At 37.6% G+C, this 16,381-nt stretch overlaps 1 protein-coding gene across 5 annotated transcripts in view; it reads left to right on the top strand.

Moving 5' to 3' along the window:
- Positions 1 to 369: 369 nt before the first annotated feature.
- TRIP11 (thyroid hormone receptor interactor 11) overlaps positions 370 to 16,381 on the top strand; it is a 37,585-nt gene continuing 21,573 nt past the window's right edge. The window contains exons 1-10 of one of the 5 annotated variants that reach the window (XM_087747525.1): positions 370 to 807; positions 3,410 to 3,486; positions 4,601 to 4,711; positions 5,869 to 6,144; positions 6,983 to 7,051; positions 7,776 to 7,941; positions 9,634 to 9,999; positions 10,916 to 10,956; positions 11,977 to 12,183; positions 13,265 to 16,294. In XM_087747525.1, coding sequence (XP_087603651.1) covers positions 669 to 807; positions 3,410 to 3,486; positions 4,601 to 4,711; positions 5,869 to 6,144; positions 6,983 to 7,051; positions 7,776 to 7,941; positions 9,634 to 9,999; positions 10,916 to 10,956; positions 11,977 to 12,183; positions 13,265 to 16,294 — 4,482 coding nt within the window. In that variant the 5' untranslated portion in view covers positions 370 to 668. Of the gene's footprint in view, positions 808 to 3,409; positions 3,487 to 4,600; positions 4,712 to 5,868; positions 6,145 to 6,982; positions 7,052 to 7,775; positions 7,942 to 8,257; positions 8,447 to 9,633; positions 10,000 to 10,915; positions 10,957 to 11,976; positions 12,184 to 13,264; positions 16,295 to 16,381 lie in introns of those variants that run through there. The other 4 variants (XM_087747524.1, XM_087747528.1, XM_087747527.1 and 1 more) reach the window with 4 other exon arrangements.

Genomic DNA, 16,381 nt, shown 5'->3' with positions numbered 1-16,381 from the left:
GCCGCTGTGTTTTGTTAACGACGCATTACCCAAGTGCGCGTCTGTAGCAAGGCTCGGGTTCACGTTCACCGCAGGGCGTGACGGGCCCAGCTCCAGGCCCGGCTGACACGTCCGCGGTGCAACCGGTCCGCCCGCCCGCCCGCCGGCCCTGCCGTGGGTTTGGGGCTGTACCTCTGAGAAACAGCACATTTCAAAACCACGCGGCGCCGGGCCCGCTGCCTGCGGGGGGTGAAGCCTGTCAGCTCCCAGCGACGCTGCGCCGGCAGCCGCCACCAACCGCCCGCCTCGGGCCCCCTCCGCGCCTCTCCGCCGCTATCCCGGCATCCTCCGCTGGCGTGCACACGTCACAGCGGCCGCGGGGGCGCTCTAGCCGGCTGCGGCCGCTGTCTATGGTGTTTCGGGAGGGGGTGTCATGGCGACCGTTGAGGTGGCAGGGGCTGGAGCCGCCGGGAGGAGCCGCTGAGCCCCGCCGTGCCGGGGGGATGCGCGGGGCGCTGGCGGAGGGGTCGCCCAGACCGGTCTGCTGAGCCCGCAGCAGGATCCTTGACCCTCCCTAGCCAGGGGAAGGGAGGAGGAGGCCGCCCCTTCGCCCGGGGGAGCCGGCTGCCAGCTGCGGCGGCCGCCCGGCGCGGGGCTGAGTGAGGCCCGCAGCCCTCCGAGCGGCGGCGATGGCGTCGTGGTTGGGCGGGCTGGGCTCGGGGCTGGGGCAGTCCCTGGGGCAGGTCGGGGGCAGCCTGTCTTCGCTCACCGGCCAGATCTCCAGCTTCACCAAGGACATCCTGCTGGAGGGCGCGGAGGAAGTGGGCGGTAAGGGGGGCCGAGGCGCCGGGCCGGGCGGGGGCGTGCGGGGCGGCGGGATGCCTGCCGGGGCTGCTTCTGTTCGGTGCGTCCCTGCTAGGAGCGGCCTGGATTCGTGAGGGAGCCCTTCCTCCGGCCGCCGGTTTCCTTACGGGTGGGCAGCGGCGGGGGCCTGCGCTGCCCGCACCTGCCGGCCGGCCGCGGGGGAGCCGAGCGGCCCCGATGAGCCGCGGCCGCTGCCTGTCGGGGGAGCCGCTGGCTTTGTTTTCGGTTTTATTCTGCCCCTGTGACCTCAGGATCTGGAGAATAAACAAACGTATTCCCAGGCTATAATAGCAGAGGTAAACCTGTTGTAGGTTTATTATTCGGAAGTTTCTGAATTGCGTGAAGTGTTGTGTTGATCAGTGACGAAAGGACGCAGACAACGCTCTTCTTCCATTCTGTTTGTTTAGTTTATCTAAACCCCCGTTTGATCAGCTGCTTTTCGAGTGGTTTCATAAAACTGGAGAGGAGGAGTAGTACAGAGTTTTTTTGCCACTGGTGTGATCTAAGTCTGACGTGTCACACAGGCGAAGGTCCAGTGTTTCTAATGTTTTTGTTATTTATATTTCAGTTGGGCCCAGAGAAACCTGTCGAATTCTACCATCCTCCTACAGCCAAGTAGGAGAACGTGGCCCTTGTTTTGTAGAGATTAGAAGCTACGATGATTTATGTTTAAAACAGAAAGTTGAAACAAAAAAACTGAGACATCAGAGTAAGATATTCAGTAAAGTAATAGTAAATTTATTCTAGATTATAGTCTTTTCTTTATATTTTTAATAATGCCTTTTTGTTACAAGCTTTTGAATAAACCTTTTGATTTTTCTAGGAAAGAAATTGTATAACATGGTAATAAATATGAATAGGTTAATACCACTAGTATTGTTTACTATCTTGAAACTATAAGCTCTTGAAAAAAATGAGCATTCTCAAAACAGCGTTAAGAATAGCAACCACAAAGAACAGCTAAAACTTCTGAATACTCAAATGTGAAATTAAACAATTCTGCTTTGTTTGCAACTTCACACCTATGAAGCATTGTGGAAGTATTGTATAAGTCTTGTTGGCAAGCTGATACTACGGGTCTCATATGGATGGGTTTTTTTGGTACACAGGTAAAATGCTCGGAAGAGAGAAATTTATTTTGATAACTGGGAAGGTTTTTTTTTTTTCACTTCTCTGAAAGACTTGCTTAGAATTGTTTTAAATTCCAAAGTCCATATTAGTTTAGTTTGGAAACTTATTTTACGCTGCTAAACTGTGTAGTCATCTGGTGCATTTGTCTTGCCTTTTTAAAAGATAAATTGAGATTCTGATTCACACGTTTGTGCTTTAGTTTGTGCAAGAAAGATGTGTTGATGTTCATTAGTTACTTCCAGGTGTACTTGACTGCTAGATACTGCTGTGAACAACTTCTGTTTCCTAAAAATTTCATAGTAGTACATTTTTATGGTTTACTAGTCTTGAGGGTGTAAAAATCTAGTGACATCTAAGTACTTTAAATACTATGTGGCCTAAAGAATGCTTTTGAAGCAGTTCCTTATGTTCCTTTCCTTAATTTCCTAGTTTTCTAATGTTTCCTAATTTTAATATTATCCCTTAGATTCTTTGCTTTGATTGCCATCTGAACTGAAGATAGCATTTGTGGATTATAGACTTTTAACATCTTCAGTTTAGCGGTTTCTGTGGGTAGATTGTTGCCTCTGCAGCACTTGAGCTGCATCAGTTTTAAACAGCACATAGGAAAAGATTAAATACGGTATTTACTGGAAAATTATATTTATTTCAGATTTTCAAGAATTGTCAAGGTTGCTTTATAGTCAATTCAGGATGATTTCTCATTAATAAAAGGAAATGTGGTATTTCTGTCTGTTAAAAGTGGGACATGGGAGAAGTAAACATAGCCTATTTGGGGAAGGTTCATCATTAAAGGAAGAGTATGCAGGGGTAGAATTATGTGCTTTTTATATTAGATAAACTGGTATGGTAGATTGTGTCACCTTTGTAAATGAAAGCGAGTCTTATGGGGGTTTTGTGCCTTTATGGGGGGGGGCAGGCTTGGTGTCTTGTTGTGTGGTTTACTTTGCAGGTTTTGTTGGGTTTGTTTTGTTTTGTTTTGTTTTGTTTTTTTTCCCCAGAACTTTAGTTGGTGTTGTGCATATTTTATCGAACTAATTCTTGGTTTGAGACTTCAGGTGAGATTACTGAGAAACACACAACTGTCATGTCAGGGGCAAAGTCCTAAATGAAAAACAGATTCAGTGACACAAAATAGTCAAGTAAAAACCTTTTTTTTCCCTTATTTTAAAGCTTAAATCCATACTTTTCTGTTAGTTTTGTGATCTGACTTAAAGCCTAGATAAGAGAGAACTAAATTAGGTTCAGAAAGACTCTCTGGTCTGAAAAATAATTCTGACAGTGTTCTGATAAAAGCAGCGTTTGATATTTACCTAGGAATGAACACTGAAGCATTCTAAAGTAAGATACTTAGTAGTAACTGTGGTCTTGACTGATGTCTACTTAACAGATTAAAAGTAGTTTAATAAAAATGAAAATTTTCACTTTCTTTCAGATGCAGCAACAGAACTCCATGTGTCCAATTCTAGACTCAGAGAAATAGAAAGTATTAATGCAGCACAGAAGTTTGAAGTAAGAAATTTTGGAACACTACTGCAATTAAAAGCAATAAATAACATCTGTTTCTTGTAAAAGTGAAATATAGCACTGAAGTTGCTTGTCCCTGGGTAAATGTAGAAACAAGGGTGACAGTGGTGTTAGAATGTGGCTCCTTTTTTTGGCGACAAACCGCTGTCATGGTTAGCAGGACACATTTGTTTATTGGAGTATGCATGTGGTGCAAGTTTTCATCTTTTGCTAACTGCTGCATCCTGCGACTGTTCCTGCCTGTTGTGGACTTGGACTGCAGCAATAGGCTTGGCTCTGAAAAGCTTGCAAATGCTAAAATCTTTTAAGTTTTCATAAATTTTAGCTGCTAAAGAGTTAAAATTGGTTTATAGCATTTCATGTATGACTAGAAATAAAAGCAGATCTAGAATGCCCGGTTATGCTGGACAGCATGTCTTTTGCAGCAAGCTTCAAAGTACAGAGTGTGTGTTCCCTGATGCAGTTCTCTGTGTTGCCCTACTGTATGGCCATTTTGACATAGCTATGGATGCTTGTGCTCTTCCAAAAGTGATTACAAATCCCATGTGCCCTTGTGGAAAGTGTGTACTTTTACAAAGGCCTTATTAGTCTTGTGACTTTAGGGCTGTAAACCAACAACTTTCATGTATGACTTCAGCCCTCAAGAGCATTGAGAAGTTAAGATAGTATTTTGAGGAAGTAACTGTTCCTGCTTGTCCTCTTTCTAGACTCTTGCCATCTGCTATTGGCTGATGTCAGAGAGAGAATACTGGACTGTATGGATGTTAGCTCTGATTTGTGCTCTGTGGCTGTTCTTAAATTCCACCTGTGGATCATGCTAAGGTGTAATTCAGCCCTGAATTTTTCTTCCTGGCATTTACCTCTGGTCACCACAAACCTTTTTCTGAAAGTGAGCTAGAGTCCGTACCATATAAAAATGGAAAGCTTGGACACAAACGTGATTTTGGGCCCACACTTGGAAGTTACTGTGTGTTTTGAGTGGAATAACCTGATAAATCTGTATAATTTAATTGATTTCTTTACTGTTCTGCACTTACGCTTTTCTAATTCTGTAAGAACTGTTCTGAATTTACCAACACTCATTTCTCATTTTTGCCAGAACGAGAGACTGAAAAAAGTTTGTAGTGATTTAGAAGAAAAGCATGAAGCAGCAGAGCTTCAAATAAAGCAGTTATCTATAGAGTACCGAAATCAGCTTCAACAGAAAGAGGTAGGATACAGAGTAAAATATTTGAGTATGTCTAATATACTTATGTATTATGCTGTTTAATCTCTCTGTTATAGTGTCTGTGCTCTTTCAGTGGAAGTATTGGTCACAGTTATGGTTTCTTGGTTTGTTAATGTAGACACTGAGACACTAAGACATGTATTTCATTGAATCATGTAATATAAGCAGAGCTGCCAGGAGACAGTTGAGAGAAGAGAAAGCTTTCTGGGAATGTCATGCATGTATCAGAATTTCTGTTGTCCTTTCTCACAGTGATTCCAGGAACACTTAAACTGTTTTGTATTTCTGATTCAGTTATCTTTAAGGAAGGCAACAGGAGCAGATTTTCATTTGAAGGAGATATAGTCTGTAGATATAATTATTTACCTTAATGTATACAATTAAAGGGAACAGAACTAGCTTTCATAATTTGACAAGTGTCCCTTTGTGGTAGAAACATCAGCTTTATAACCTGTTGTGTAACATGAGATTTCATAGCCTTTTAAATGAAGAAAGTTGCCAGTATGCCTAGAATTACACAAAAGGAGTTTTATTTCTGCTTTGTTTGTAAATGCATGTAGGAACTAGAGGAAGCAGAGTTTTGAGATGTATAGAATTCTGCTTATTAAATACAGTAACAGAGTTGTTATGAGAAAATTGCATGCAGCTAACTTTAGTTTATTGTAAATAAATAAATTTTCAATACATTGAGTTGTTAAGTGTAAAAGAAATCAAATGTAATATAAATAACTGGGGGCGCATCATATATTGCTTAATTTTCATATCTGAATACCCTCTTTAAATATATAAATGTTTTGTACAACCTGTTAGCCTGAATCTTGCTATAGTTCTTAAGTACCTTGGCTGCTGAAAAAATCAGCAAACACTTTTACTGAAGTTTTACTTAACTGAAAATTATTAAAACTTCTAATATGTGTCCTTGCGTGAGATACTTTGTAAAACATCATCTAATATACCTTTTCTCCATTAGGAGAGTGGTTGGAGTTTTTTACCTTTTCTTTTTAGTGAAAGTGATCAGTAATTTCTGCTGGGGGGGAGCTGGTTGGTTGGTTCACATTTCATAAGGCCACAAGGGGTAAAGCAGAGCATCTTTTGATATTCTTCTTATTGAAACAATGCATTCTATTCTGTATATTCAGGTGGAAATCAGCCATCTAAAAGCTAGACAGAATGCACTACAGGAGCAACTGCAGAAAGTGCAGACGGCTGCTCAGTCAGCACAGTTAGGAGCTGGTGTTTTGCCACCAGTCACTACATCAGCTTCCTATGTTCCAGTGGTCAGACATTCCTCAGGTTTTGAGGGAGATGACATGGATTTTGGAGATGTAATCTGGTCACAACAAGAGATAAACAGATTGTCCAACGAAGTTTCTACGCTTGAATCTGAGGTTGATCACTGGAAGCAGATTGCACTGGTGAGTGGTTCCCTTCTATCTTACCCTTCTCTCTCCTCTCCTAATTAGTGTTTTCATTGCATTTGGTGTTTCTGGAGTGGGTCTTTCAAAAGTTCATGCTGTACGATTTCTAGAAGCATCATGATTTGATGGAAAAGCTGAAACCTCATAATCTTTTAGTCATTTTCTTGTTGTCACGTGACTAGGGGACATATTCAGTGACTAACTTCCAACTGCTTTTTCGTGATGCTTTTATGCATGATTTGTCTTTCGTAAACATTCTCCTACAATACTATGTCAGGGTTTCATTTTTGTTCAGCCTTTCAAAAAATACTTTTCTTATTCCTGGCTGTGACAGTGATTATTTATGGACAGCACAATACTGTTCAAAGTGATAGCTGGGTACTTGCATACTGTTTTTACTTACTCTTCTCTCAGTCCTTGATATGTCAGTTGTAATTCATGGTCTGCTGAGACAACAAAGAATATAATCTTTCAAGCTGCTGTTGATGTGAGTCATCATTTTTCAAGCTATAGCCTGATTTCAGAGGTATACTTTTCCCATGTGGAAATATTCAAGTAAAAATAAGCAACCCTGTTGTCTTATTAAGTGCAATAACACACCCCACCCCAAACATTTACACATTTGCATGTAATAATAAATGAAAAAATCCATGGAAAATTAAAATGCTTCCATTAAAATGTCTTTTTTTTGATCAAAATTGCTGTAGATTTTAATTTTGCTTCATGTTAGCTTTGTTTTCTGCTTTTGAGTGTCAATAGAGGAAGCAGTTAGGTGAAAAATATTAAAAGTATTTATCACAGTTTTCACATGGATATGTGATTTTTCTTTTCTCAGTCTTCCAAAGTGCAAGGGACAAATGATGCTGAACAAAGTGAAATATGCAAACTGCAAAATATTGTTAAGGTAAGAAGACAACTTTGACAAACTAATTGTCTTTTACGCTTTATTCTTGACGGGTTTGCCTATGGTCATGACTTGTGAATGTAGTTAAAATATTTACAACACTAGCACTTAAATTTTCTCTATTAAAAATGCATGTGGGCTTGTAACTGTAGTGCTGACTGAAATGTTGCTGTGCTATATTTAAAAACAGTCAGTTAATCTGAGAAAGGATATTTATATGATTTGATGAATATAGTATGTAAGCTTAAAAGAATGACATCAGTATTTATGAGGGCAAATCACTTTCAGAAGCTGTTGATGACTTGTGAGACTGAATTTTAGATACAGAATATAATTTCTTCTCCCTTCTGAGAAATATCTTGCCTTTTTTAAATTGAAGATGCAAAATACAGATTTGCCTGTCATCCTTGAAGGTTACTAGAAATATGTCCTAGAGTATCCACTTTCTATGAAAGAGTTGCAATCTCTCTACATTGGATTGGTATTTGCTGTTGTGTAGAGCATGCTGTTTGTGTTAACATTTTTAAAAGGAATGTCTTTTAACACATTAAAAAAACAAAACAAACCAAAAAAACCCAAAAAACAAAACCAACAAAAGCCAAGAAACTTGACCTCTCCTGTGAGAAATCCTTTAATAAATCCTTTAATTTTACTAGGGAAAACTTTTCTTTCTTAAGCTTCTGTACTGTATTTTACCATTCTGTTTCTCTAATGATATTTTTAGGAGCTCAAACGGAATTTAAGTCAAGAAATAGATGAACATCAACATGAACTTTCAGTATTGCAGGATGCACACAGACAAAAGCTAGTAGAGATAAGTCGTCGACACCGAGAAGAGCTGAGTGAATATGAAGAGCGAATTGAAGAACTTGAGAATCAGTTACAGCAAGGTCTTTATTGCCACATGCTTTCTTTTTTATTTGATGTACAGTGGATTTTGGTTAAAGCATCAAATATGTATGTAACAGTGTAATAGATATCAAATACATGATGTTTAGGAATTTGAAGTTCAACTATAGTTCAGCTTCATGTTTAAGGCATGTGTCCTGGTATCTTATATTCACTGTGGTTAGCTTGAACACTGAAATGATAGCATTTCATCTTCTGACATACATCAGTCTAGAGGGTCATTTTCTGTACATATTAAGTGTTGTGCTCTAAATTCTACACTTTTTTTTTTTTTTTTAACTTACTCTGAATATAGGTGTGGATGAGACACAAAGTTGAAGATAAGAAAATCTCAGCACAAAAATAATTTTGGTGAGAAGTGCTGTGTGCCAATTGGGTTACTTGACAAAAGCTCAAAGATGGCCATAAGGATCACGCCTTAGTCTGTGGCATGACTAGGTATTAGGAGACGCTCGGTAGTTCTCACAAGGAGCTTTTTGTTGTCTTGTAGGTATTTCATATTTCGTAAAAATAGTCATGTCAGTTAGGTTTCCTTTAGGGGCTTCTTTGCACAAATATATAAGATTTGCCTGTAAACCTCTATTTTATTATCTGTTAAAACTTGGACTTCTAAAGAGTGTATACTCTGCTTTTGGAAAGAGAGATCCATTTTCTTCTTGGAAAGAAGGGAAATATTTTCACAGCCTCTTAAATTCTGTATCAATACTACCTTAGAAATTATTTCTTAAAATCAGATGCCTCTTAAGATGTAATCTGTCTTTTACTGCATGTGCTATATATACTGCATGTACATACACCAGCAGGACTAATTTAATGAAGTCAAAGGCAGGAATCCCATATCTTTTGCATTGCAAGTTATCTATAAAATAAATACAGCTCACAGCTTTTGAAGAATTAGAATATTCTATATTTTTGTTTTGTTGGTTCTGTTTGACAGCGTAATACAGGCGGGGGGAAGTGTGTGAGCTTTCACTGAAATGAATTCACAAGCAGTGTGCTTTCATTTAACTTTTTTTTCTGTATGTTTTTGATTACGCCCTTTTATACTCTCACTTACCTGGAAATTACATTGTGAGGATTGTACAGAACTATGAATGTCATGATAGTATGGTAGATCTGTAAAAACATCAGTTCTGCAAAACGAGATCTTTAGGTGAAAAACTTTGTGCGTCATTTAGCAAATGATGTACTAATTTGTAGCAAACTGTTCTCCATAACAACCATTCAGCAAACCTTTGACAATTAGTTAAATTATAAACAGGGATTTTACACCAGGCTGAATTAGATGGGGTTTGATAAATTATTCTTAGAAAATTGAGGGATTCCAAATCCTGATAAATTAGATTCTGTCATCTCCTCACTAAGAGATATGGGGGTCAAGTATATTTTAATTAAATTATGAACAATGTATGTCTTGCAACGCTTACCTTTTAAAATTATTTCGAGCCAGGGATGTTTAAGTATTTGAAATGCTGCTTATCAAACCAGTAATATGTATAGCACTGCTTCAAACGTTGATTCTATTTAAATAAGCTTTCTGTTGATGATCATCATGTCTTTGGTTTAGACTATCTCCCTCTGTCAGGAGAAGGGGTGGAAGAAGAGACTTTTAAGCAAAAGACCTACAGTGTTGGCTTTGGTTAATATTGCAATCAATCTTTTTTGCTTTTTAGATGGTGTGAGTGCTGATGCCATGGATGACTCTAAAATTAGCGAACAGAAAAAAAATGCTCAGAGTCTAGAAGGAGGAAAAGTAGAAGAGTTGCAGGTTATTAAGGATCTAGAGGATGAAATAAGAAAATTAAATCACAAATTGTCTTCTGCCCAAGAAGAAAACAAAATTCTGCTGAAAGAGCAAGAATTGGCAAAGGTAGAAAAGATGCAAATAACACAAGAATATGAAAATCTTAAATCTGACTTTAGTATGCTTCAGAGTTCTGTTGCAGAGCAAGATGCTCTCCTGAAAGAACAAGAGAAGAAGCTCCAATCAAAGACATCACTACCTGAAGATGTTGTCAGACTACAGCAAGCACTGTTAGGTACAAAGATGATGATTTTTTTTTTTTTGTTTTGTTTTGTTTTTTTTTAAGTATATCTTCACAGGCTTTCACTTTTAATGCTCAGAACTTATTTTAAGAATTTGGAATGATTAGATATTAGGAAAAATTTTAGATATTGGGAAAAATTTCTTCACGGAGAGAGTGGTTAGGCATTGGAACAGACTGCCCAGGGAAGTGGTACAATCACAGTCCCTGGAAGTGTTCAAAAAACATGTAGATGTGGTGCCTAGGGACATGGTTTAGAGGTGGACCTGGCAGTTAGGTTAACGGTTGGACTTGATGATCTCGGAGGTCTTTTCCAACCTTAATGATTCTATGAGAATATGTACCTTTTAAAAGTTGCTGCTTTAGAAAAGGGTTGTCCATTGAGGTAAGGCTAAGCAGAAAAGGAGACATAATTAGGACTAGTGTGATTATCACACGGGTTTCTGATTAGGTAAGTAATCATGTCTGCCAACTGTTTGATAGGTTTTTCTTTCTTTAAAAGCAAGTAAGCCTCAATAGAAGTTGTTTGTTTAAAATCTAAAAGTACACCTTTTGTGTGTAAAGGCAATCTGTTGCTAATATCTTCTCCTTAAAGAAATACTGAAACATATCTGTTTAAGAAGTAATCTGTATGTAGAAAATATTTTAATATTGCATAACTGATACACTGTAGTACCAAGGTCCTCCTAATGTGGACTCTGTTGTAAAAGTAATGCTCTGCTTTGTGATGGTGATTGATGGTGCATTTGAATCTTTTACAGCACTGATGCTTATCATCACAAAATACTGTGAAACTATTCTCTTCTGAGCAATAGAGTTCTGTTGGGGCACGGTGGGAAAATGATTTGTTTTTATTGGTGTTTGGAAAGGAGTAAAATTATGTTGTTTTGTTTTTTTTTTTCCTTTATAGAAGCAGAAAATGAATTAGCAAGACTTTCAAGTTTAAGTCAGGTAAAGCAATTTCTAAATTAAGCCAACAAAAAAGTTCATAACAATAGTAACTGGTGGAAAACACACGTTCTGGCACTATATGTATTTTGGAGCATTCACACTACTACATAAATAACCTTGTAATGAAGGAAATAATTGTAGATTAATTCTATAATTACATGTTGAATTGATAGAAACAGTACATTTTGACTTGTGAAACTCCACAGTGTACTCTGTTAAAGAGAACTAGTGGAGTTCCACCTGTCCCATTGCTACTTAGGCTGCTGTAACATACATTTTTAAAGTATTAATAGTACATTCTGTAAAATTTGTCATTTTTCACCTCTTCTACTTTGGCGCATTTCAGTTTTGACACCATTATCAGTTGTAAAATATCTCTCTTCCATGTAGTACTCTAATAATATTACATTCCATCTTACTGCTGAAGTTAGGCAGTGGAACATACAGTTTCTCTGGAACACACCTGTAGTTTTTGGCAAGGTTGACTTAGTCCTTTATAAACTGGGGATTGAGAGATTTGGCTTAGTTTACTTTGTATCCAGGAGTATTTTTCAACTGTGTTTTGCATGCATTCAGGAGTTCCCGTGGCATTTTTCATAAGGACGTTATTAAGGTGTCCTTGATTAAAAATTCCTGTCTCACCATGCAGCACACTACATGTTTAGGGTATCTCTTGGAGATACAACAGTTTACCCCAGCTGTGGATCCGTACCTCAGAGGTGGATATAACTTTGCTTGTCAGACCATGGCTGTTTGTGCAGAAGTTTGTAAATCGCACTCCTAAACTTGGTGATGAGAAAATAAATATGTATGTGTGAATAGTAGAGACAAATACTTCACAAGGAAGGATTTTTAACTGGGATAACATTCATGTAGGCTTAGAGATTCTAACATAAAAATGCATGCTTTGCTTTTAATTGTTGGGGGGGGAAGAAACCATTTCAAATCTAAACAGTGTATAAATTTCAGTGAGATAAAGTCTAATATTTAGAATGTTGTGGTTTTTTTTTTTAACTCAAGGAGGGACTTCAGAAGGAACTGACAAGTGCACAACATAAAAATGAGAATGTTCTTTCTGCATATACTGAGGATCACAATTCAGAATTAAGTCAGTTAAGACAAGATTTGGAAAGGAAAGAACATGAATTAAATGAAAGTGTTGCTGAAAGAGAAACATTAATAGCGGAGTTGGAAGAACTAGACAAACAGAATCAAGAAGCTACTCAGGTAATAAATATTGCAACTAATTATTGAACTGCTAAAATAAATGTTTTGATTTGTGTGTGTGTGTTTATCTTTTAAGTTGATCTTTGAACATAGATAGCAAGGAAATACAAGTTATCCTCTGAGGCTTAAAAAGAATATTGGGACCAGTGTGTCTCCATATCTGCTGTCTCAATGCAAAATGCTGAAGTGCAAGAAACGCACTTGTTACGGATAAAGAAATAATATGGCATGTCAGCTATCCATAAGGGATGTGACCTTCCGAAGTCCGTTAAATACTACTTGGTTTTTCCTTGCAAGACTTTTGGCAGGTTTTATCCTGCTAATGTTTTGACCTGTGTCTTACGACAGTATGCATAACGTGAATGATTTTTTTAAACTTTTTTCTTTTCCTTTCTTTATTTTTAATTATGTTAAATAATTAAGTTACTTTTTTACAAGTTCTTCACAATAGGAGCATTCGTGGAGCGAAAAAAGTCACCGATTATATGTAATCAAAATGGAATGATACCTTTTTGTCACTGTTCTGATATATTTGACCTGTAAACATATAGTTGCAAGCCATGTGTTTTCAATATTGGTTTACTTTATGCAATTGAACATTTAAAGTGTTTTCCTATGAAATGAATGCCAGCAAGTGTGTTTAAAAATAAGCTCAAACAAGAAATTGAAAATAGAATATACAGATATGCACTCACTTCTGTAATTTGTTATTTTAAATTTAGTGCCTCCCTGTTTTTAAGTAATGGGTATTTGCTGCATACCTATTCCAACTGCCCTGACAAATTCTGACAGTCTTTTTCTTAGGTAGTTCTCTTTTTGTTCCTTGATTTAGGTAGTTAGGGTTCTTTTGGAGTAGATAATGTTCTTGTTTTTAATGAAATGTAATTATCCCTATTTGGTATTTGGTTTTAATTAATTTAGCATTCACTATTTGATACTACTTGCCAACTTGTGTTGGCAACTAGGAAACATTTTTGTTTTCTCTCAATTTTTTTTTATTGTTCAGAGGATAAAAATGAATGAAATGCTTAGTTCAGCTGGGTCTCCTCTCCTAATGGATTCTTGTTTGTGTTCATTTCAGCATATGATTACACTGAAAGAGCAGCTGTCAAAACAACACACAGAAAATGATAGTATCATCAAACAGCTGAAATTTGACATAGATCTTGAAAGAAAGAAAGTATCAGAATTAGAAATTGAGAAGATGGAAACTATTAAGGAGTTAGATCATCAGAAAGAAAAACTCAGCCAATGTTCATATGCACTTAATGATTTGCATATAAGTAAGCAGCAGCTTCAAGATAATATTAAAGATCTTCAGGAACAATTACAGAAAGCCCAGGACTGTAACTTGCATAATAAAAAAGAAATTGAAGAATTGCAGCAGAGACTAAAGGAAAAAGAGGAGGAACTTTCTGTATCCTTGAGCAAGTTAACAGAAAAAAGTAATCAGGAATCTAACTACACTTGTCAAGATCTGATTCTGAAAGAAAGAGAAGTAGAAATCGCAAAACTACAGAATGCCGTTTCAGAAAATAAACAACTAAATGAAGGCTTAGAGAAATCTCTGTCTGATCTCAGAACAGAAAATGGAAAGCTGACAGCAGCCATTGAAGAACTGAAACAGGAGTTAAGTGATGCTGTTTCTGAGAAAAGTAAAGTTTACTTGGAAAAAGACACTGTCGTGGAGGCTTTGAAAATGGAAAAAAGACAGTTAGAGAGCGAATTAAACCAGATGGAAAAGAGGCTTTTGGAACAAGCACAGAAGTATAAGCAAACTATTGAAGAATTATCAAATGCACGTAGTATGGATACCACCGCATTGCAGCTTGAACATGAGCGCCTAGTTAAACTCAATCAAGAGAAAGACTTTGAGATTGCTGAACTTAAAAGGAGCATTGAGCAGATGGAAACCGACCATCAAGAAACAAAAGAGATGTTGACTACTAGCTTAGGGGGACAAAAGCAGTTGACAGAACTCATAAAAGAAAAAGAGGTGTTTATTGAAAAATTTAAAAATCAAGCCTTACAGGTGAAGCAGGAACTTGAGGAATATGTGAAAGTTTCAAAAAAGCAGGATGTCTTAAAACAGAACTTGGAGGAAAAAGACAGAAGTCTTGCAGTCATGAAGGAAGAAAATAATCATTTGAAAGAAGAAATCGAACGCCTTAAGGATCAGCAAAGTAGATCTACGCATGTGGTTGAGCCTAAAACTCTAGATATTATTATTGAACTTGAAAGTGAGGTAACGCAGTTGAAAGTGATAAAGAGTAATCTTGAAGAAGAAATAGAAGTTCACAAAAAAACAATAGAAGATCAGAATCAAACAACAGTGCAACTTCAGCAGTCTTTGCAGGAGCAAAGAAAGGAAATAGATGAGTCTAAATTTCAGTGTGAGCAAATGAATGTCACACACGAAAGGCTTTCTTTAGAGAAAGATGAGGAAATAAAAAATTTGCAGAAAACAATTGAACAAATTAAAACTCAGTTGCACAAAGAGAGGCAGATTATTCAAACTGATTCCTCTGATCTTTTTCAGGAAACCAAAGTTCAGACTCTTAATGGAGAAAATGGAAATGAAAAACATGACTTATCTAAAGCTGAAATTGAAAGACTGGTAAAAGGTATCAAAGAAAGGGAGATGGAGATTAAGCTTCTAAATGAAAAGAATGTTTCTCTAAGTCAGCAAATTGATCAGTTGTCTAAGGATGAAGTTGGCAAACTTACTCGGATCATTCAAGAGAAGGATTTAGAAATACAAGCTCTCAATGCTAGAGTTTCCTCAGCATCCTATAGGCAGGATGTTCTTTGTCTTCAGCAGCAGCTGCAAGCTTATGTAATGGAAAGAGAACAAGTACTAGCAGTTCTAAGTGAAAAGACAAGAGAAAACAGTCAGTTAAAAACAGAGTATCGTAATATCATGGACATAGTCGCTGCTAAAGAAGCAGCTTTGGTAAGGTTGCAAGAGGAGAATCAAAAGTTATCTAATAGATCTGAAAACAGCAGTCAAGACATGTCTAGAGAAACTATTCAGAATTTATCCCGTATCATTCGAGAAAAAGATATTGAAATAGATGCTCTAAGTCAGAAATGCCAAACCTTATTGACTGTCTTGCAGACATCCAGTACAGGTACTGATAACGGGTCAGGAGGTGTTAACAGTAACCAGTTTGAGGAACTTCTACAAGAACGTGATAAACTAAAACAGCAAGTAAAGAAGATGGAAGAGTGGAAGCAACAAGTAATAACTACGGTTCAGAACATGCAGCATGAGTCAGCTCACCTCCAAGAAGAGTTACACAAGCTTCAAGCACAAATTTCAGTTGAAAGCGATAGTAATTCAAAGTTGCAGGTAGATTATAATGGTTTGATTCAGAGTTATGAACAGAATGAGAAAAAGCTGAAAAGTTTTAGTCAGGAATTAGCACAAGTTCAACACAGCATAGGACAGCTTCATAACACCAAGGATCTTCTCCTGAGTAAACTTGATTTGGTAACGCCGTCTGTGGCAGTGGCTTCCACTGTTTCACAGCTTTCAGGCGTTCAATGCAGTGCTTCTGAAGGACTCAGTGATGAGTCTAAACTCCTTCAAAAGGAGTTGGAACAACTGAAAAAAAAGTTGCAAGAAAAAGATTCAACTATTAGGACTCTTCAGGAAAACAATCAACGATTATCTGATTCTGTGGCTACAGCATCAGAGACTGAAAGAAAGAGTCAAGAAGAGACTGAGTCAGAGATGAGGCAGATCAAAGAAAAGCATGATGTCTTACAGAAATCACTTAGGGAAAAAGACATATTAATTAAATCTAAAAGTGATCAGTTACTTTCTGTGAGTGAAAATCTTAGTAACAAAGAAAATGAAAATGAGCTTTTGAAGCAAGCTGTGACTAATCTTAAAGAAAGAAATTTAATTTTAGAAATGGATATTCAAAAACTGAAAGAAGAAAATGAAAAAATAGTTGCAAGGTGTAGGGAAAAAGAAACAGAATTCCGAGCACTTCAGGAGACTAATATGCAATTTTCAATGATGCTGAAAGAGAAAGAGTTTGAGTCTCACTCAATGAAGGAAAAAGCTCTTGCTTTTGAGAAGCTGTTGAAAGAAAAAGAACAGGTAAGTGCCTTCATATTTATGAATATCTTTTAAAATTAGTCACACAGTAATGCATTTTTGTGTATATATCAGAATGGTTGGAGTTCG

The sequence above is a fragment of the Nipponia nippon genome, unplaced genomic scaffold, assembly GCF_047370975.1.
Source record: "Nipponia nippon isolate SJK-2023a ecotype South Korea unplaced genomic scaffold, ASM4737097v1 scaffold_11, whole genome shotgun sequence".
NCBI lineage: Eukaryota > Metazoa > Chordata > Aves > Pelecaniformes > Threskiornithidae > Nipponia > Nipponia nippon.
This window is presented reverse-complemented; position numbering and strand designations above follow the sequence as displayed.